General features: G+C 43.0%; 1 protein-coding gene and 1 long non-coding RNA gene across 2 annotated transcripts in view; one reads left to right on the forward strand and one right to left on the reverse strand.

Moving 5' to 3' along the window:
* LOC308429965 overlaps positions 1 to 8486 on the forward strand; it is a 90493-nt gene extending 82007 nt beyond the window's left edge. Inside the window, exon 3 of the long non-coding RNA XR_013975335.1 lies at positions 8346 to 8486. This is a non-coding gene — a long non-coding RNA (uncharacterized lncRNA). The remainder of the gene's footprint in view (positions 1 to 8345) is intronic.
* The window catches only part of DPT (dermatopontin), a 28366-nt gene extending 8029 nt beyond the window's left edge, over positions 1 to 20337 (reverse strand). Inside the window, exons 1-2 of the mRNA XM_080929017.1 lie at positions 19998 to 20337; positions 8462 to 8587 (exon numbers count right to left, since the gene is read on the reverse strand). Coding sequence (XP_080785143.1) covers positions 8462 to 8587; positions 19998 to 20302 — 431 coding nt within the window. The 5' untranslated portion in view covers positions 20303 to 20337. The remainder of the gene's footprint in view (positions 1 to 8461; positions 8588 to 19997) is intronic.
* Between the last annotated feature and the right edge of the window lie 2117 nt (positions 20338 to 22454).

Raw genomic sequence — 22454 nt, forward strand, 5'->3', positions numbered from 1 at the left:
GAAGCAAAAATGGTCTCAATCACTGATAGAATGTGAGCCTTGCAAACACAACCCTCAGCAAGAATTTCTGTTTCAAATTAGTCTAGGAGTCCATATTTTTAGTCCAATATATATATATTCTTTATGATATCACACACACATGCACACACACACACACACACACACACACACACACACACACACACTGCTCTAATAAATTAAAATCCTAGTAATAGTTAATCAAGAAAATAAAAGGCTTTAAACTTAGAGTTTAAACTGAGACAAAGGTTACACGCTTTTTAGAAAAGTCAAGAGAGGCCAACGGAAACCGGATGATAATGCTTTATTGATGCTGTCTTTATTGAAGATAAAAGGGGTAAAATTTGGTGTGGTTTCAGCTTTCTTGTTAATTCCTGTGCCGTTTCAGACAGGTTTTTGGCAAAGTCTCTCATACAGAGCATCACCACACATTTCTAGGACAGTTAAAATAATCAAGTAAGCCCGTGACTTGACAAGAAGAAGCAAATCTATATGAAGCAAATTAGTCTATTTTAAAGTATTTCCAAGAAATATAGGGGACATATTTACTCTTTTCATTAAAAAAAATCACTGTTTGTGTGTATCCACATGTGTGTCTTTGTGCGTCCACATGCAGGTGTGTGTATTCTCCCTACCGCTTTCAAAAAGGATCTGTTGGGACACAGTTTCTCAAAGCTTAGGGAAGTGGAAAACTTAAGATTTGTGCAACTTCTTGCATCAGACTGGAATGAAAAAGATGGAAAGAACTTAAATATCTTAATTATGAGCAGCCAAAATTTAGCTTGAACTGAAGGAAGATTGATATGGGACATTATCATATGCGATGTTTAAATCATGGAAGTTGTCAGCAGGTACAACTGGACTCAGTGAACAGTTGCTGAGTGCATCATGGGCTGGCAGGTATAGCGATGTCTTTGAAGCATCACTAGTACATGGCACCAGACATGTATTTTATGAGTCAGTGATTACAGAGCACAGAAGAAGCACTAAGCAAGCATAGACTTCATGTGTCAAGATTAGCTTACAATTTATATTTCAATTAAAAAAATGATAACTTTCTGACAGGTAAGTCAGTGGGGACTTTCTTAAATATTCCTGTCATCTGTTCAGGATTAAACTGTGTGTATAATGTTCTCCCTGTCACACTATAAGAAATGAGGGTACTTTGGGGTAGATGACTTTGTTAGTGCCCTAACATGCCTAATTCATACTACATTACAACTTGTTCGAACTATTTTTGCAAAGACAGAATGATAAAACACTGTTGGGATTCGGTCTTTTACTATGTTTTGTGATCTTAGACACTGGCTTCAAAGGCCTGGTTGCCCTCTGGGCCGAGAGGATCTACACGTATACAAGGTGATGCTACGTGACCTTGCTTCTTAACTTAAAACTGTTGGTGGAATAAAGATGCTGACAGTATAAAGCTGAGCAGAAGAGAGGAAGTTGGAGTCTTGATTCCCTAGCTGGGTGTCTGAGGAGGACCACAAGGGAATGAGAAGAAGGTGGAGAGAGGAGAAGACACCACGAAGTAAGTGAGTCATGAAAACATGGCCACGAGGACTAGCCAATTGGAGTTAAGAGAAGCCCAGATGGAACTAAGCAAGTTTTAACTTGGGGTTATTAATAGGGAAGTAGAACATAATAGGAAGTAGACATAGAGGGTAGATATGTGCCAAGCGCTAGTGCTTTATAGTCTTATTATAAATATATAGGTTGTGTGTTTTATCTGAGAACTGAATGATTCAAGGTGAGGTAGAAACCCTCAATTGAGATTAAATATTTACTACACCAAAATCCAAATTGATTTACATATAGAAAACAAAGATTAAAAAGTCACAGGCAAAGAAGCAAGTGTCCTGGTCCCTCCCCTGAGAGCTGGGCATTGCCCAAATAGGACCACATGCCATGTCCTCTACAGTCACATAAGTGCCCTTCCCTGTGTAGACGGATTGAATTCTGGGAACTTTGGCTATGACAGGGAACATAAAATGTTAGTGTCTATCCTCTGTGTCATTTGGGGGTTTATATTTCAAACGGTTCGGATGTGTATCACCACAGCGGAAGCATAGTTCCTAGGATGTCTGTGACTTAAATTAGAAGAGGAAAGTCCCTGAACTTTTTTCAAATTGCAGTTTTGGAAGTGAGCCTCCAGCTCTTGCTTCAAGTCCTGGGCTGGTTGGCCGTGGTCACATTTGTTTTGATGACTGTTGACAGTCATCAGCCTGGCTACCCTAAGCTGTACATCAGCAAGGACAGTTTCACCTCCAACTTCTCCCTCCCTCTAAATAAAGCAAACGCCCCCCCCCACCCCCGCCATTAGATGTCTGCTGTGTCACTGCCTAACTCTTGATCTGTATTGTCCTTATCTTCTTCCTGTGATGAAGATATGTAGCTGCACACTAGGCATGTAGCATGGGATCCGGAGGTGGCTGGACCTCTCTGAATCAAGCTCAGTCTTTTGAAGAGCATTACAACTTCCATATCTCAGGTCCTCCACGAGCACAGGAAACTATCACTAAATAAGCAATGTAAAGGCCACGGTTCAGAACTAATCTTAGATCATTTTTATCTCTTTGCATTTTATAACTGACTGCTTACATGACTGAAAAGGTGAAGGGAGGCTTCTAGAGTCCTTTGGATAGAGGTGAACTTGGTCTGTGATTGACAGGTTTGCTTTGTTCTCAGTAGCTCACAGCTTGGGTGAGCTGATAACTCAGACAATCAGACACATCTCTAAAGCGTCTGCTTTCAAAGTCTGAACACAAGAGAGGCATCTTCCATATTCGGGCAGCAAATAGACGTCAACTTTATGAATAGGTATAAGTAACGTGTGACATCCTCTCTAGCTGAGGAAAAGGACACTTGATTCTGCTCAGGCTCAGAGGAGCTGTGGTCCTCCAGAATAAGTGTGTAAGGGAAGGGTGATGGTTGCCCGTGAAGGATGAGAATATCCATACACAGTGTGTACACTTAAAACGGTAACATCCAGATTCGTTTTAGGGGCTTCTGTCTCTCCAAAAATAGCTCCTAGCTTTCTCAGAGCAGTGTGGACAGTTCCTCTTTTCATCAGGCCTTTTGGAAATGTGCAACAGGAGACCAGCCAGCCAGGGCAGGGTGACAGACTCCCTGATGGAAGGCCTATGAGCTCATTCCTGACTCCAATACAGCATCACAGGAGTGGTCTTGCCAACAAACCTCATCTGGTGTTAAAATCTGGACAACGGGGCCTGGTTTCACAAAGATTTTCTTTGACTGGATTACTCACAGTGGAAGAGAAGAGTCAAATGTTCTCTTTTACTGGCTTTTGTGGTTGTGAACTAGAAATGTCCAGGAATGAAGCAAAGCTATTCTCTGCCTCATCAATGGGACACAAGGAGGTGACAGGGGATGGGTAGGGGGGACAGTGGAGAAGGCTGAGTTTGATTGTCACAGAAAGCCAGTGACAGTGAAAACAATGTAAAGATCATTTAAACAGGTGACTGTGTCCAAACAGATCATCCAACAAACTCACTGAACAGCCATAGATCCAGAGAAGAATCATTTAGACAAAACAGCAAACAAACATGGTTAAACTCAAACCCCTCTGTTCAAAGATGTATATTCATAGTTTCCATCCAACTGGCTGGCTGACTGGGTGTGACCTGCAGGAGTTGGAGCTGTTTGAGGACAGGGAATGAGGGAAAAGATCTCTGAAGGCTTGTTTGCGGCTCCTTTGGTGACATGTGTTGGTTGTTAACAGACCCTTGGACTACGAATTTGGATTATTCCAGCTAAATAAATATGTGTTACTTTTAAATACCCATCTAATCCAGTGGGAACCGATTAGTAACAGCATGTCTGCATCGAGCAGGAATTCACTTTTGTGCCAAGTTTCAACAGTACTGTGATATCCAGAGAGATATCACGCTGAAATCAGAACAGTACCTTGGTTCCCACCAAACAAATAAATCCCACATGCATCTGGGAGTTGGTAGTATTTTTTCCTGTCCCAAAAGGATGAGATTTCTGAGTCTCTAAATGCTTGAAAATGCAGAGTTGCCAGACATTCTCTTGACCAGCTTCACATGCATGCTGCAGAGAGATTTTCAGTGGAGGAGGGGGAGCAGGCTGCAGAGGAGCATACCTGTAACCCCAGCACTCTCGGGATACGAAGGCGAGAAATGCTTGCTGAGAGTTTGAAGAAATCCTGATCTACAAAGGCAGTTCCAGCTCAGTCTAGGATACGCAGAGCTTTCATCAGACAAACACACAGGACTGGGGAGGTGTCTCAGTGGTTAAAAGCATCTACTATTCCTGCAGAGAACCAGAGTTCAATTCTCAGCACCCACTTAGGGTACTTTTAACCTCCTATAACTCCATATCTTAGGGATCTAATGGTCTCCTCAGGATTCCATGATGACTGGACACACAGAGACATACACACACACACACACACACACACACACACACACACACACACACACACACGGAAAGGTTGATTCTTTCATGTATCTAGTTCCAACATTTAATTGAAGTCAGTTAAAGTGATGTAAGCGAAGGTACCAAGTTCAGGGATTACCAGCATGTCAGTGTGGGGAAGGTGGGGCGTCACTGTTCACCATGCAGGGCTGTTAAAAGGATCGAGCACAATGATACGTGCAAAGAAAGTTGGTTTTTTATTATCATTTATTAAAAAGTCACTCTATCAATGTCAATTTCACTGCAACAACTGCTCATAAGGGCTTGCAACTTATAGTTATTCCTTTGACAGCTGTTATATTAAGGGCCAGACAATATGCTGAGATACCAAAGAATTTAAAACCTTAGGGCTTCATTCAATTTAGAAGGGTATAATATAACACTATGACTCAGGCAATTTAAAGAACCCACGAAAATGTCCAGTCACCCCTGAAACAGTGAGTCATATTCTGTGTTCTATGGAGTTTAGTGCACATTCTTTATGCTCTTCTCCACTGTTTCCTTGGGGAAAGTATCATTTCCACGGGCCACTGTGTGAGCTCTTGGTTCTGACACAATGCTGTCTGAACTACAGCCAATCATGTTAAAGCACTCATTTGGTGGAGTCTGCTTCAAAGCTGAGTTGTGATGTTCTCACTACCCTGTGACTATGACCAGTGGTCATAGATCTGGACCTGGGTGGGGTGAGGGAGAATAGAGGATAACCTGAAACCTAAATATTTCTGTCAATTCAAGAAGAGTTGCCCATCTCATTTAGACCATTGTTAAATTAACCAAAATCCTCTGTTCCTGTACATACCTTCCCATAGTCATCTAATTATTAGTATTATAGGCAATGAGCTATGTCTAAGGGAAAATTTGGGAAGTTATTTTTAAAGAGAGAAAGGACATGTAGTATTTGTATGGAAGAAAGCAGATAACCACTGGAGTCTGGAGCATCCTTAGATTGATAATGGAATTTGGTACACAGTGATTTATCTTTATCAGACCTGGCACTCAGGATAACAGGGTAAGCGCCAAGCATCGATGCTCCGAGTGTTGACACACAATACAGAATGTGCATCGTTTTTATTGGTTGCTCAATTAGAAGACAAGGATTACAGAAAATTTAAATGCTTCTTTCTTTGTCCCAGCCATCTCTACACCCATGCTCAACCTCTGTTGTTGGCAAGATTTTCTAAACCTAGCGAGTCTTGGACATTTATCTGCCTGATGACTGAAAGCCTTGGGCCCCAAGCCCATTCCCTGTTGTGCTGTTTGTCCAGGACCCCAGGCAGCAGGCATGATGTCTGTCTGCAGACACTGTAGGCTCTCTCATTTATCCTGGCAGAGACCCCAGTCTCTCATTGTGATGGCAATGTGTCTGTCCCAGAATGCTCTTCCTCTCCCTGGGTGAGCATGACTCAGTGCACCCCTGGCTCACCCCTGCTCCTCAGTGTTACCATCTCCTGTCACATGTTCTGTCTTCTGCAAGGCAATGACTGGCCTTGCTGGATGTTTCTGCCCTTGAAAGGCCTCTTCTACATTTGGGAAAGTGGAGGGGACTCTGCTTTCAAAACAAACCAGCTTTGTGTGATGGTAGCCCATGGCAGTGCCAGGATCCTGTTATCCCATTTAACCCTCAGTATAAAAGTAGGGCATAGGCTAAAGCCTTCATTAATTGAACAAATGGGATTGCCTTCTGTGTGTCTGATGTCACTGAAAGGCCTGGGGACTTGTGCAGAGAGATCAGTTCGCAAAGGGCTTTCTCTGTAAGCATGAAGAGTTTGATCTCCTGCACTCATGCCAACATCTGGGCATGATGGCTCACACTGGTGATCCCAGCCCTGGGGAATGCAAGACAGGAGGCTATCTGAGTCCCACTGGTCAGCCAGTCTAGCCTAGTACGGCAAGGTCCATGTCCCAGAAAGAAAGTCTTTCAGGAGACAAGGTAGATGTTTCCTTAGGGGCTATATCCCAGGTAGACATTTAACATCTACATGCATGTGCACTCACATCTGAATACATGATCATCTATACACAGACAAACACACAAAGTGAAATATATATAACAATGTTCAAAGGGTTTGGAATATATAAGTACAAAGATCTTGTGAGCTCAGAGCTAATGAAGCAGAGGTGGGAGGGTGCCAATGAAGAATTCAAAATTTAAGTTAAAAACAACAATTTGTTTTTTTCTTTAAAAAGACAAAGAATTATCTTCCTATTAAGGAATCACTTACGACTGGGAATGTGGTACAGTCCTGAAACACTTGCCTAGAACGATGGATGCTTAGCACTGCAAGAAAACAAGAAACTGCCCAGTCTTCTCTCTCTCTCTCTCTCTCTCTCTCTCTCTCTCTCTCTCTCTCTCTCTCTCTCTCTCTCTCTGTGTGTGTGTGTGTGTGTATGTGTGTGTGTGTGTGTCTGTCTGTCTCTCTCTCTCTCTCTCTCTCTCTCTCTCTGTGTGTGTGTGTGTATGTGTGTGTGTCTGTCTGTCTGTCTCTGTCTCTGTCTCTGTCTCTCTCTCTCTCTGTGTGTGTGTGTGTGTCTGTCTGTCTGTCTGTCTGTCTGTTTGTCTATCTGTTTCTGTCTCTCTCCTCTTTCTCCTTCCCCCCACAAGAACACACACATGTACATGGGTGTGCATACACATATATCACGAAGATCCAGACAGCCATTGTCTATACAAAGATCGATGGGTTTTCCTATACCAGGCTCTCAGTCTGGGTAGAGGAAGGTATCCATATGTAGACAGAATGTAATAGCCTGTTATTCCCACCCTTATAGACTGCAAACTGCAGTTTTCATCCATTTTTATGAAAGACATAGTAAATAAACATCACCATCATTTCTAATGGAGCATTGAGGTTTTCAGAGAAGCAAAGGTGCCTTTCCAGGACATGACAGTTAGAGAGGGGACAAAGAGGAAAGAGACTGCAGTAAAAATGACATGGAGCCTGTGATTCAGGATACCCTTGCATTTACCAGCGACATTCCTTGGGCCCAACATAGCGTGCAGGTCTTTGGCCTTTGATTCCATATCTGCTTAGGCTCAGTCATCAGCCACTGGCATACCTGCTCATCTGACGTGGGAGGGTAACAAGCAGTTTGGGTGAAGCTAGAGGAGTTTTCTTTTCCATCATTGTGGCTTCAGACTTCAGCTGACTTTGAGCTGTTAATTTACTGTCACTGCTGCAAGAACTGTCACTCTCTAGAGACTTTGTGCACCACTGGGGGGTCTGTAGGGTAGCACCATGTTACAGAGGACAGAACCTGCAAGGCCCTCCTCCCAAGCCTCAGACTATGCAGAGACAAATCCCTCAAATGAGCCAAGCTTCCAATGTTGGTTTTGCACAACTATCTAAGATTTAAATGCCTGGCTTGTTTGCAAGCCAGAGTTTGGGAGAACTTGTGTGGTTAACTGGTGTGAGTTATCAGGGTGACTAAATGTATGTGTACTCTCATAGAAGATTGGAGGCCAAAGTCAGGGAACACTGGGCCTCCTCCCAGGGAGAGACAAAGAATTAGGACATCCCAGGCTGTGGCTGCTAAGCAACTCAGAAAACACTAACACCGTTTGGCCTGTTGCTGTGACTGTTGTTTTGCTTCCTGTTTCTAACTCTGTATCAGAGTGTGTCCCATGAGAGATGTGGATTCTCCTGGAAGTGCTGCAGGGATATAGGTCCCAAACAGACCTGGAGGTGATGCGAAGTCATTATCATGACAGAGGGGACAGGCATGGGCACAGGAGTCACTAAGCCTTGTTCTGTTTCTTTTTTCATGGTGAAGAAGGATAACGGGACATCGGGTTGGGTACGCTGTAGGGCTCTTTCTTTCCAATACGAATGGTCTCCCTTAGCCCTTTATTCTCTTCTATATTCTAGTTGCTGCTTATCAAGCTGGTTTGTGACATCGTGGGCTTATTTGAAGGACCAGATCACTGTGGGCTCTCATCCACCCCCAGGAGCTCTGAGGAATAGGCGTTAGCTACCAGACTCACCAGCAGGAATATGGACACCTCTTGCTATATCGGCAACAGTAAAATTGCCACTCGCGATCCAGCACGGACTCGAAGTAGCGGCTCTGGAACCCCGCCACCAATCCATTGTTAGAGCACTTCTGGTACCTGAAGAGAAGAAGGTATCAGGGCACTGATGAATGAAGACCCCTTCCTCATACCCTCCTGACACAGTTAATACTCTCTCATTGACCACACCCCTACAGGGTCTCTATTTGACACAAAGGATAGATGTCGTATTGTAGAAATTAACATTCATACCATAAAAGTTTCAAAGACTCGGCGTCTTTGAATGGTAGGACGTTTGGGAGACCCTATCTCTGATGGCTTTCCATAAATGTACGCTGAGATGGAAGAAAATTTGTGAATTTTACAATTGAGGATGCTATAGATCATTTTAGTTGAATTGAAACTAGAATGCTGACAACGAGCTATAAAGTTGCACTTCAGAGTAACATTTTACTCACACCCTACACAGCACAGGAAGTAGAGATAGATCCAGTGCTGCTCTGGGAAACCTGATGGGACATGTAGGAACAGAGTTAGCATTCTGTCTGCACATCCAGAAGTCTTCCTACCATCTTCTAGGTGGGCCTCTGAAATTCACCCCTAGAACCTACAGACAATCCAGGAACATGGAAAAACTCTCCACAGAGAATCCACAGGCCAACTGAGTTCAAACTCTCTTCAGAGGCTGCTTTTCTTTCCTATCATTTTCTCTTTCATCTACCTATGCTGCTGGTCTCTGAACCTGCCCCTCCCATCTTTAAGGCATTTCTCTAAGTGACAAAAGGTGAGGCTCTTCCCATACCACCTTTTCCCTATTCACACACCGCCTGAAGGTTTGGCCCTTCCTGCTTGGATGATGACTGTTTTCTTCCTGGCCTCAGAGCCTCCTTACCTTATGTGGAACATGGTATTCCCTAAGTTTTTCCAGGCTGTTTTCTGTTAAGACAGAGCAGTGCACCAGTTTCGGTTTTTCTCTCCCTGCTTACACAGAAACAGGTTCTATCATGGGGCCCTTATCTGTTTCCTATTACCTTCCAAAGAACTTATGTCCCAGTGTTCTCCACACACAAATTCAAGGATTAAGTTTATAATACATGAAACGCATCCAAACCACAGTACAAGCCCCTCCAAATCAGGTCTTCAGTTAAATTCTATATCCTTCAGTTTCTTAGGCACCTGGGAGATCGATCTGTCCTCTCGAATTGCCCATCCTGTCCAACAGAAGATGGGCAGCTGATGGTAGATTAACACTGATTACAAATAAAACTGTTTCCAGAAAATGTGAAAGGGGGGTTGTTGCCTGCACTGACTACTGAGGAGGGGACCGAAGTGAAAACATAATGGTTGTTTGGAAAATCAGTTGTGTTGGGTGGTGTTTTACTGGGGTAGACGGACACATGAAGGAGTGTTTCCATGGAATGGGCACAGGTGGAAGGATGTTTTGCTAAAGCAAACATGTGAAAGGACACATGATGAAGAATTTTTTGCTAATGACATGCATGTACTGGTTTGCCTTACAATGTGTAGCTGAGCTCTGTTTATTACAACTCAATAGAGAAAATGCACCAAAACATTTCTGGTGGTGCTCTGGTGGCTTTTTGCTGCTTCCTTGGACTTGAGATGATTGGCAGAGTGCTGTCATCTGTTTTAGACTCAGGTAGGGTTTTGCTAAGACATGTGCCAAGGTAAGACACATGGTGAGGCAAGACTCATGGAGGACATGTGATATTTGGAGGGAGTATAAACAGGACTTAACGGACAATAACAGAGGGGGCTTGCTGTCATAGCTAGCTTTGTGATGCTTCTTGGTTTTGAATCTTTGCTGATCACAACTTTGTGGATAGAGCACGGCAAAGAACTTCTCTTGGCATCCCTGGTGATCCCGGTTCCTCCTGTTGACTTATGCCGATTCAGCTGAGGCCTGGCTGCTTTTGCTAGGTTGTACCACCACTGCTGATTGATGTTTGCTATCCTGACTCTACCAACCTAGACTGCTGGTAGATTTGTGAATGTTTTCCAGTGGTTCCAGTGGTTTGCCACTGCTGACCTGTGAACTGACCTGTGGGTTTCCTGATAGAGATGGGATTTGCTCCAAAGCATGATTTCTAAACAGGTCCATTCCCCTGTATCAGAATAACCATTCTTTTCTACTACTATTGTGAGTGGTGGGCTAGAAAGGAGGCTAAAGCTTTCAAGAAGCATTATTAAAAATAGGGCTTGAGAAAAATTAAAGTCTACAGGCAACCTAAATGAACTGTAATACTGGGGCATTGATGTAAGTGCCATTTTCTTTTCTTTTCCCATTGGTGCATTCATCTTTTATTTTCATTTATTTATCATTGATGTGTGTGTTCTTTCATATGTATGCTCAAATATACATTCATTCGTCAACAACTTATACTTGACTACTATTTTGTTTCAACTATTGTATGCTGCAATGTGAAGGGAATTAAGAGAAGGGCTGGGTGCTTACTCAACCATGTTCTCAAGAGCAGTAAGAAGTTCAGAGTAGAGAGTTCAGCTCTGTGTAATCAAGGCTGAAATCCAATATGTAAATTGAGATGGAAGGCTTTGGCTTATCTAGCCTTTTGTGTTTCTAACCCCAAGAGTATATCCACTTTGGGCTTACACATTTCACATTAGACTATGACTGTCAGAGTGTGATGGAAAAGTAACTTCCCTTGTATGTCTCCTAGGTGTGTCTTCTCATCTCAATTCCAAACCACTGTAGGTGGAACGAAACCGGTATAAGTTCCAAGAGTCATAGGCAAACCCTGAACTCTTCAAAGGGAAAGGACAACACACACTGATGCTTTATGAGATTTCTTGTCTTGCCCTCATTAAATAACTACCTTCCTCCAAAGCAGAGCCTTTTCCTCCCTATCACGGGTGTGGATTTTATCCCCCTGGTACTCTTCTATTCTTGTGTTCTGTGTTTGGTAGTGTGGAATTGGTCGGGCTATGTATTCACAGCAGTCATGATAGGGGATGGATGTGGTAGGGGAGCTACCTTTATAGGCTATGCTCCTGGACTGGTGCCTCGCTATTAGCTGAGTCATCAAAAATAGTTACCATTCCATCTAATGACCTAGGTTTTCTTCTCTGTAAAATGTGAACGAGAATAGTATATCTTTGTATTTCTCTGGAGACCAAATAAGAGCATGCATAGAAAATTCTGAGGATGCTGGTGTTTTGATGCTGTATACATCACTTACTGTCATCATACTTCGGTGTAGTCTACACAGCAAGTTGATCTACTTTGTGAGAGCCACTCTCGTGTTGAGTGTCAGTGAAGCATCATATATGTGCTGTGAGATGTTGTGCCCCTAGGATGAAGCTCATTGAGTAGATGCCTCAGCCACTCTGTACACACATGCTCTGTTATCTTTGATCACCCCAAGTAGATAGTACAGGCCTTGTGGGAAAAGGCCATTTAATTTTTATTTTAAGTATTCCTCATAATGCCTGAGGCTTGTCCAGTAAATTTTTGATAGTAGAACAAATGAGCAAATGATTAGCCAGCTGTTTCCTGATATGAGAGGTAGACTTGCCTTCTAAGGGCCTATCAATTTGGTCTTTGAAAGGCTCTGGAACTCTTCCTAGGTTCTTCTTATGGAAACTTGAGCAGTGGTTTATTTTCCCGTTTCTACCTTCTGCTTCAGGAGCCTCCCCATTGAAAGATGAAGAATGAAAGTATCAAACAGATGTCACTTCGTGCAGTCCTCGAATGCCCTGTTTACCCTCTCAGTCACCTTCTCAAAAAGCTCCTAGATAGCAGAGGTCATGTGAACATTGGCTATAGCTGCAGAATTCAGAATTTCAGACCCAGGTTCAAGGCAAGTGAGGAGAGGTGAGGGCAGCCCACAAGGCTGAGGGAGGGAGTTGGAAGGTTCTGAATTGGTCCACACACTCCAGCTCAAACAAAAAAAAAAAAACAAGCTATGGTTCAGGGACATGTCAAGGCCCTGGGACACTTCACAGCAGTGGCCTGTTGCTTTCAAATGGTCTTTAGAACAGAACATTAGCTCCAAGTCTGTAGCTTTACTGAGACTTTCTGGCATGAGCCCACGTCCTCAGTAGACTCTCAGAAAACGTTCCCTTGGCACGTGAGGGTTAGGTGCATGCTTCAGAGACCCCCCCCCCCGTTCTTTTTCATGATCTCTCTGCTCTTCAATTTCAGCTTCAAACACAAGAGCAATATCAGTTCCACGGCACCTAAGGCTGGGATTTTTCTGGAAGGGAAGGCATGAGGCTATTACTCTTCCCGTGACAACAACATTTGCTCCTGTGTTCTGAGAAAAAATGCCTTTCTGAAAACGATTTATCTCAGGGCCTACACCTTAGAAGCAGAGACAGAAAATTTACCCCTCTGTCTGCAATGGAAAAACAGAAATAATAGGTCATGGGAGGACCTCATTCTGAGAAATCCGCAGGCAGAAAGGCTCCTCTCCACCTTGATGTGAACGTGCTCTGTGGGTCCTCATAGACCCAGTGAGGACTTGGTGAAGTGATACTTGGACAAGAATGGCCTGGCTAGTCACTAACTAGAAAAGAACCTATAAATTGGGCTTGTTTAATACCAAACCTTGCATGCGTGCTTCCCTTCAAGGAAGTACAGAACAAACAACAAACAAATGAACAAAACACATTAGATTATCCATATGTTCCCATCAGCACCTCAGCCAGACTTTGCCTTACTATATGTGAGCTTCACGGAGTCCGGGATGGTCAGATAGGAAGAGTGACTCCAGTCAGGGGTGGGAGAGAGGGAGAGAGAGAGGGAGGGGGAGAGGGAAGGGGGGAGGGCAGATTTTCTTCTCTTTGTTTTTATAATGTCATTTGTAGAACTTTAATTCTCTTCCTCTGCTCTCTGCTAGCCCCTGGTCAAATGTGTAGAAAGCTCAAGATTTCGTTGAACGGAAACTAGGATTGAGTTGGGTATAAAAGTGAAGGCCACAGCACCATCTTTGGCCAGTAGCTCTCAAAATATTTTAAATTAGATGATCTGATTGAGTTAGTCTTGTCCCACTTGATAACACACATAGTTTAAGGGCTGTTAGCCTTTCTCCAGCACCATGGCTTGGATGGACTAAGAGTAGTTTTGTCTAGACTCCCTGCATCGAAGGGACCCTGTGACACAGCCTTTGGAACTTCTCCCAGTTTCTTTCCATTCCTCAAAGTGGATAACTGTGACACACTCAAAGTGGATAACTGTAACACAGAAGCAAGCTTTAGATTTTCCTTCTGTTCTTCCTGGAATAATAATTAACCATTTCAAATACAATCCACAGAACTTTAGCGTAACCATTCAATATTTCAACAAGTTCTCAGTAAAGTCTTCTCTGTACTCAATCTGGTCTTCTTCTTGGGGTCCTGGTATTAACAAGCAGACCCTCTGACAGTGGAGGCATTTCTAAAAGGAAGCAAAGTGGAGACCAGTGATGGAAGAGAACTAGACCAGTGCCAGGGTAGTGGCCTGCTTGGTACAGTAATAATGAGGTAACAGTAGAAATATAAAATTAGGGGGTGGGGATAAGGCTGCCTAATCTAAAAAACTGAACTTCTGGATTTTTTTATTATTTAAAACTTAGTATTTATGAATTTTAAAAGAAACCTGTAATTTTTGGGTCCTTTATGGTTAGCACTGAACTTCTCCAACAATGTTCCTAGTGTCAGAGGGTAAGACACAGTTCCAGCCTCTACTACCTAGTAAGTCTCTCACTTCTAATTAAGATTGTTTTCCTTCCTCGTGATGTACTGATACAACCATCACATTGTTCATTTAAAATAGTCTTTATCCAGCTTCTCCCCTAGTGTGACAACGCAGACTTTTTGAAGATAAATACTACATCACGTATTTTCCTGCCTTAATGATGGGGGCATAAATTAAAAAAAAAAATAACGTTCATCTCTACATAGGCTGCTCTTGTCTTGCTGTTGCTGAATATGAGTGATGTCACCAGACTCCATGTTTTAGAACTGCTACACTGTCTACGAAGAACTAAGCAGAAACAACCTGTCAGGCAGAAAGACCCATTGTAGAAAAGCAGCCAGTAGTGACTATTCAAAGGGCCACTGAGGAGAGCCAGCTTATTCTGTGAGACATCTTTATATCACCAAAGTTTTAGACTATGCAAGAACAGCAAGCAGCCTTAACTGTGGGGCGGGGCTCATAATCAAAAGTTATTAAACTACTTTTTAACCTGTTGGCACAATTCCATCTCAGCATCTATTAAGTTGTGGCTAGTATTCAAGATGCTTGAAATTGTACATTTAATAGTCATATATTTTAACAAAATTATATATTCCAAAAGTCCATATATCCTGCCACTTCCATTTGGAAACTTAGCAGCTAGGTGTGGCTTGTCTCAGAGAGCCTCAGTTTCCACTGAGTGTTCCTAACAGTGATCATAAACAACCCTTCACAAGAAGTTACAGGCTTCCATTATTCTGTTAAATATGGTTTCTGTGTTAGCCATTTTAATCATCAAAACAATTCTCTGAAATGGACAAAAAGAGCTAGCGTTAACTTCCCTGCTTTATACATGAAATGCAGTTTTTAGAGATGTTAGGTAACTTTCCTAAAGACAATAGATATTCTTTAAAATTTTTGTGTGTTGGCTTGTTTTTGTTTTTCAAGATGGGTTTCTCTGTATAACAGTCTTGACTTCCCGAAGCTCTCTTTGTAGACCAGGGTGGCCTTGAACTCACAGAGAACAACCTGCCTCTGCCTGCTGAGTTCTGGAATTAAAGATGAGTGCCTCAATCCCCTGCATTTTTGTAATAATCTATAGGACACATTTCTGTTGACATAGAAACCGAGGGCATAAGAGCTATAGGAATGTGTTGTAGAGCTGCCTTTTGAGAATTAGTCCTCTTAAGGGTAATGTTTAAAGCCTTGAAACACACACACACACACACATACACACACAGGCGTGCACACACACACTTGTGCATACACACACTTGTGCACACACACAGATGCACACATTCTCCCAGGCACACCTGCATGTTTCCAGCTTCCTGGGAGTCTTTTATTGATTGGAAAGCTGACATCAGCAGATACCAGATAGAGGCAAATCCCACACTGGGAAAAGTGAATTGTATCATCAAACTTTCTCTAAAGGAAAAAAAAGTGTCAAGTACTCCTAGACAATTGATTTCTAGTACTTAGTAGAATGACCTAGACAGGAAGTTGGCCCAAATCCTGTCTGCCACAACCTTGTTTCCCACACTCAGTCTTGTCCTCAGGCCAATTCTTACATGGAATTTATTTTAGCCCAGGACTCAATATGGCTTTATCTAAGAAAAAAAAAGACAAGAAAAATCTCATGCCCATCTGTGTACAGGATGCAAGGCTTGACTGCTTCTCCATCACTGGCCTTCAGTGGGCATTCCTTAATGCTTAGAGCTATGTTCCCACATTAGGAAAACAAAGATACTGAATACCTTCCTCCCAGTACTGTTGTAGAGACCGAATAAGATTGGCCTGTGAGTAACTCAAGGGCATAGGTTTGTGATATTAATATTTATATTATCACAGTCTAGCAAAGTTTATAGTAAAGACCACAGAATGGGCAAATATATGTACAATTGGCAAAGGCTACCAATATCAAAACGCCACATAAATTAGGGCATGGGTCATCCACCTTTTACTTACTATGGTGATTTCATTGACATTTTAGTTGCTGGATGTCATAGGCTTTCATCTCTAACCTATGTTATAAGAAGATTGCTCTACATTCTCTGCAAGGCCCCTTTCAGGCTTGGGGGTCTTGAATACTATTATATCCTGTTTGTCTTTGAATTTCCCATCATGCACATAGACAGCCGGAATTCCTAATTTTCAACTTCCCACTTTGGAATAGTTTAGATTTAAAGATGAGGTAAGGTTCATGTCTGTCCTTCCCCAGTGCTATGTCCCCAAACTCAGTATGTTTCTAAACACTAGGAAATGACATTAACAGAAGCCTAAGCTCTAGAAATTATTATAATTTACAAGCTTTCCCATTAATGTCCTTTTATTGGCCTAGGACTCAAGCCAAGAGATTATGTAACATTTAGTCCTTATGCCTTTTCAAACAGAGTTCACTATAAAATAGTTTAGTTTACTGAAACATTAAAAGTATAGGGGAATGTAAATCTAATGACAAGCTCATCTTGTGGTAACAATATGAGTCAGCTGTGCTCTGTTGGTGTTTTAGAAACTCTTAGGGAAACTTCAAAGGTTCTCTACTATGCATGTTGGTGGGTACAGTAAACCATCATGAGATATTGGACTTTGTCTTATAAATGTAGAAAAACAAAAATTCAAAGGCATAAGCAATGCATTGTTGTGGATTAATTAATTCATAATTTCAGCTCTGATAAAAACAGATGCTTTTAAGATGCCTTTGCAGATTCTCTGAAGTACAGGGAGAAGAAATGGTAAAAATGTATAGATCATCCTTCCTCCAAGTTCAGGCCTCACATATGCCTGTTTGCCCAAAATAAGTTTTGTCAAATTCCATCTTCAGGAAATCACTACTGACTGTCTTAAACAGGATGCTAAAGTGCCAAATATTTGTTTTAGGTGTAGATTTAGTTGAGAATTCCCTTTTCCCCTAGAAGCATCATAATTTTTATTTCTTTTTTCTTCTCTCAGTAATTCTCCCCCCTCCATTCACCAGAAGAAATTGAGACCCTAAGACAACACAGCTGGGTGGGGCGAAGAATCCTAGCTCAGAGAATCTTCCACCACAGGCAGTTCTGACTCACTTCAACTGCCAGTTTCATCTTGCTCCACCAAGACTTGGGTATCCTACAGCATTTGCTAACCAAAGCCAGAGGAATCCCCTGAGAACACTGGAGGCCTGTCCCCGAGGAGACACACATGTTCACAGGGGACCAGATAAGGCGTCTTGGAAATTTCAGTGGTGGAACCAGGCACCCTGCTTTATTTGAAACTTTTATTCGAAACCATTATTCTCATCATAGACACCATGACTAACAGGACCCCACTCTGCTGGTAGAGCCCAGAAAAGATGGCTCCCCATAAGTGAGTTTTCTTCAGCAGGTTCTGTGTATTGTCAAGTTTGTCTTTGTCCCTCCTGCCTCTTAAAATAAACCTGAAAGCTAATTTACTCACGCAAGACAGCCAAATTGCAGAAAACTCGTCAACAACTCCTCCCCAGAACAGATTAAGAACAAGCAGCCAGTCGGGGAGACTTAATTGCTCCCCAGCCTGTGAACAATTTCTTTCCTTCCAAATTTTTCACTGAGACTAAAATCTGAACACAGAGTCATAATCGTCTCGGAGAAAATGCCTAGGGAATAATTGGGTACCAGCTCTGGAGCAGCTTGTTGGGGTGGTGAAGAAGCCCTTTTGCGTGTTCACGACTTTCTGGCCCTATGATTGGTGGGGATGGGGCAGAGACAAAGGAGGGTAAGGAAGAGGAAAGCAAAGATCTTAAATCCTGCACATTTTTTAAAAAATCATGGTTTTCCTTTCCCTTTTTTCTTTTCTTTCTTTCTTTCTTTCTTTTTCTTTTTCTTTTTCTTTTCTTTTTTTTTTTTGCCTCTCTTCAACTTTGAGAGTTCAGGGCAACCAGCTGCAGATGGGCTTGTTACAAACTAAATAGCATTTGGCTTCTTTCCTTATCTGGGTGAACACAAGGTTCAAGAGAATGCAAGCAAAAGCCAAGCACACGCTGATATGAGTGGCTGCTTTGTGTAGAGATTGCAAAGTCTGAGGGTTCATCCTCCAAAGTCGGCAGCAGAGAGACAGCTGAAACGTGGCCTAAGGTCAGACAGCATCTTAGCACAGCACCAGAACCAAAGCCCAGCTTGTGACTCAGCCTAGGGCTCTCCCGTTAGGGGTCAGGCAATCTTCTTTGCGTGCTGTCCTACTGTGGGCTCTAACAAGGGGTTAGAGAGTGAGCCCATCTACATGACAGTCCCCTGGAGTGGGTGGATGGGACAGGCAGTTGCAGCTGGGTCATTTCCACCCTTGCAGTCAGGCAATGAGTCTTTCAGCTGGGACACACCAGGGTCTGTCCACAAGACAAGCTTGGTCTCCGAGTCATCTATGTGTCTGAAGGGGTTTTGGATCTGTTTGGCAGAGGCAGAGGGCATGGAGAAGGAAGGCCTAACAAGAAGCCTCTGCTGCTCCTCCTTCTGCATCTGTTCCTGTAACGTTGTCTTCACAGGTGGGTAGGCCTTGTCCTCAGAAGCACTAATCAAACTGACACTGGTCACACCAGGTCAGTTCCTGTAGATCCCACCTTCTCCCAGGATGACAAACTGGCTTGAATGAGGTTCTGGGCCCTGGCTCTGCTAACAGGAATTGGCTTGGGGTGGAGGCAGCAGGCTTTTGGAAACTCACTGCTGTAGCTCAGTATATGTTCTTTAAAGCTGAGACTTTTTGGATCCCAATCTTGTCCTTTTGGATGAGGAAACCCACCTCACCTCCAGACCACAGTTTGCCAACCTACAGCATGATTTGCAGGCTTGCTTTAAGCATTAAATGAGAGAATTGTATCTAGTGTGTGGTGTGATGTATGCTCAGGGCATTTCTTCTGGATGGCTGAAAGTGTCACCACTAACGTTTCCTGTTGAGCCCCCCCAGATGTTCCCTCTACCCCCTCCCTACAGGAGCCCCTCACACAGTTGTCTCTCTCGGCAGACAGCACACCTGGCAGCCTTCAAGCTGGACTACCTCCTCCCTCAGTCTGCCTCTCCTAGAGTCAGCCTCCACCCTCTCCCTAAGCTCTGAAATGTGGGCTCCTTTTGGACAGCTGTGAATGACCAGTCCAACCATCATTGTCTCTTAAGACAGGCTTCTAACCAAATGCCGGGGTTGGGATAGTCAGACACGACAGAGAAGCACACAGTGGACCAATTTCTTTCCATTGTTTAGGGCAAAAGGCAGAGAGAGCAGGACGGCACCTCTGAAAACTTTTGGTAAACTATATCCTAGCAACAGAGGCTACTTTAAATTCAAGAGAAAGGAAGAGAGAGGGACAGAGAGACATAGAGAAATCTTAGTAGCAAAACCCAACAGAGTGTATTTCATCTAAACAGCAGAGGGCTACTTAACATCTCTTTGCTTCTAGCTCTCAGTCCTGTCTACCCAATCACTACTTTTGGAAAACAGCGAATCATTACGAAACGGAAATGTTCTTCCAAATGTCACAGTGATGCCCACTTTCTATAAGTCCTTAAGAAATTTTAATTTGGGAAGTTTGATAAACAGCCTTCATGCACACACTCAGCTTGCAGGAAACTGAGTGTTAAGGATTGCCTTTGAAGGAATAGAACCAGAGAAGTCCACCTTTTGAGGGACATACCCCATCCTGGGATTTTACCTTACCATGCCATATACTTTGCACAGACCTGCCCACCAGAGCATGCAATAGCGAGTTTAGGATGTGCCCGGGATATGAGCACAGGCTATTCCTTGAGGACCAAACTTTCCCCACGACGTCCGTGCACAGATGTTCCCATCCCTAATGTACTGGCTGCCTCTTACCATTCCATGCCAGCCCTGTTGATCTCCTCCCACCAGCACTCCGTGGGCTCCCCGAGGCTTTGGGGTGTGGGCATGCAGGCGTAGTTCCATTGTCTGTCAGAGCCTTCCTTCTTGTTAAAGATGCTCCTCACAGCTACCACCACTTGCCCGTGGGGACACTGGTAGCTGAAGCCCTGACGGTTCAGATTCACCCATCCGTCATCACTGTAGTCGTGGTACTGCTGGTACGGATACCCGTAGTCACCATACTGGCCCCAGGCTGTGCTCATTAGTGACAGAAGCACCCACAGAAGAGTGAGGTCCATACTGCCCCGCTTTTGGCAAAAAGATGTCACCCTCGGGTTGCTGGGCTGACTTTTATACAGCTGCCGCTGACATGTGGCTCCCAGATGTGGGGGAACTGGATCCAACTGCAGCGTGTCATTGCTCAAGCAAAAGCTTTTTCACGCTGAGAAATTGGCCTTGCCTGTGTCCAGCTTGTCTTAAGGTGGAATTCTATGAAGATGCAAGGAACGCGTAAATCAAGGAAACAGATCTGGAAAATCACTTCACGGAGAAGGTCCAGGGCCAGGTGCTCCACTCTGCTCAGAAACACCTGAGAAAGACCCCTCAACCGCTTACCTGTCCCTCATCTCCCGGGATTCCGCCCCTCTGCCACGCCCCTGAGCACTAGCAAACCCTGTATTCTCCAGCCTCGCCCTCTGGAATCATACAGAAATCCAGGTGATGATTTCAAAGCATACAACCTTTAGACTTCTGCAAACCCAGGTGCCTGGTTTCTTTTACGTTCTTAGTCCAACATCTTTTAATCTGGGTTAGAAGCAGATGCGTCAGACTTCAGGTCTACTGTTGAAATTTCTAACCTGCAGGTACACATGCAAGTTGGTCCATGGAGAGAGCAGCGGGACATTATCGCTGCTTAAGCATCTGCCTGAGCTGCTGAAATCGATCCCTTCAGCTCTAGCTTAAGTATATAACTGGTTAAGCCCAAGTGAGTAGTCATTTTTATCAGTTGGTACTTTTTAACTTTACACTGACTTTCCTTTTTGTTGAGGTACAGTGTATAAAATGAAGGCCAGCTTTTCAACTGTTGTAGCATACAGTCCTGCAAACAGCACTGACATCACGCTGGAGCAGACTGAACGGGCAGAGCATCTCCTCATAACCCTCTGCATGCTCGTCTTTCCCGATACCTAGTTCTGCTACCCAACAATCTGATGTTTGTCCCTACACTTTTGCCTACTCCAGACTGATAATAAATGGGGTCACACCACACGGGTCGGTTCCGCAGTTACCTCTGCTTCTGAGACTCAGTGGTGCTGAGAAAAGTTCCACAGCATGGGCTTCCCATACAAACGCACCATCTGAAGCACACACGGAGTATCTTGTTTATAAAAAGTTACGTATAGCTATGTATATGTACTTAGGAATAAAGCTTTTATACATGCACAGAAGTTTTCGTATTCATTTTCTTCTTCAACTTTTCGTCTTCATTTCACTTCTGTAGATACCTATGGCTGTGATTTCCAGGGCAGTAGGTAAGAATGTGTCTAACTTTAGAAGAAGCTACCTGTCCTATAGCACCACCCCACCAGGAAATTATCCTTTCTTCTTCACTTCAGTCATTTTAAAAGGTAATAGGTGTATACTGACAGTTTGACTTGAATATTTTTGTCTCTAGCCTAATGATTTTGAGAAATTTTTTCATTAAGTTTTCTTTCTTTCTATTTTTTTTTTTTTTTTTTGGTGTGAAACACACCTTTTTAAATGTCTTGCCTGTTCTAGTATTTTGAATCATTTGGGGGAATCTCTCTTTAAATTTTTAATTTGCAATTATTTTATATTTACAATAGATTTTTAAAAATACAATACAATATGATTATGATTCTTCCCCTTCCACTTCTCCCAGATTCCTCCCACTTCTCCACCCACCCAAAGCTACACCCCTTCTTTCTCTTGCTTATAAGGATACAAATAACCTAAATAATAAAGTGGTGGTGGTGGTGATGATGATGATGATGGTGATGGAAAGAAAGAAAAGAAAGAAAGAAAGAAAGAAAGAAAGATAGATAGATAGATAGATAGATAGATACAAATAAAAAAGCCAAAGGAAATGTGCATTTGCCATGTGTGTTCAGGCAGGTTATCATGCATTTCCTTTATAACCCCATGATATATACTCAAGAACCATTCTCAGGACTGTTTTTCACTGATGAGGATGTTATAGTCTGAGAATTTCTTGATGCCAATTACTAGAGCTAGACATGTACTGCTAGGTCTTTTGATTCTATTCTTCAATCTTCTTATCATTTTATCAAAACTTATTTTTTTCAGATCAACAATTGAAAATTGCAGATAAAATATTTATAAAGTATTTATGTTCACATGCATAACCAATTTGAACTAAGGATTTCTGTGTTATTTGCAAAGTATGTCTACAGGCATAGGGGACTAAAT

The sequence above is a fragment of the Micromys minutus genome (assembly GCF_963924665.1).
Source record: "Micromys minutus genome assembly, chromosome: 1".
In the NCBI taxonomy this organism is placed as follows: Eukaryota; Metazoa; Chordata; class Mammalia; order Rodentia; family Muridae; genus Micromys; species Micromys minutus.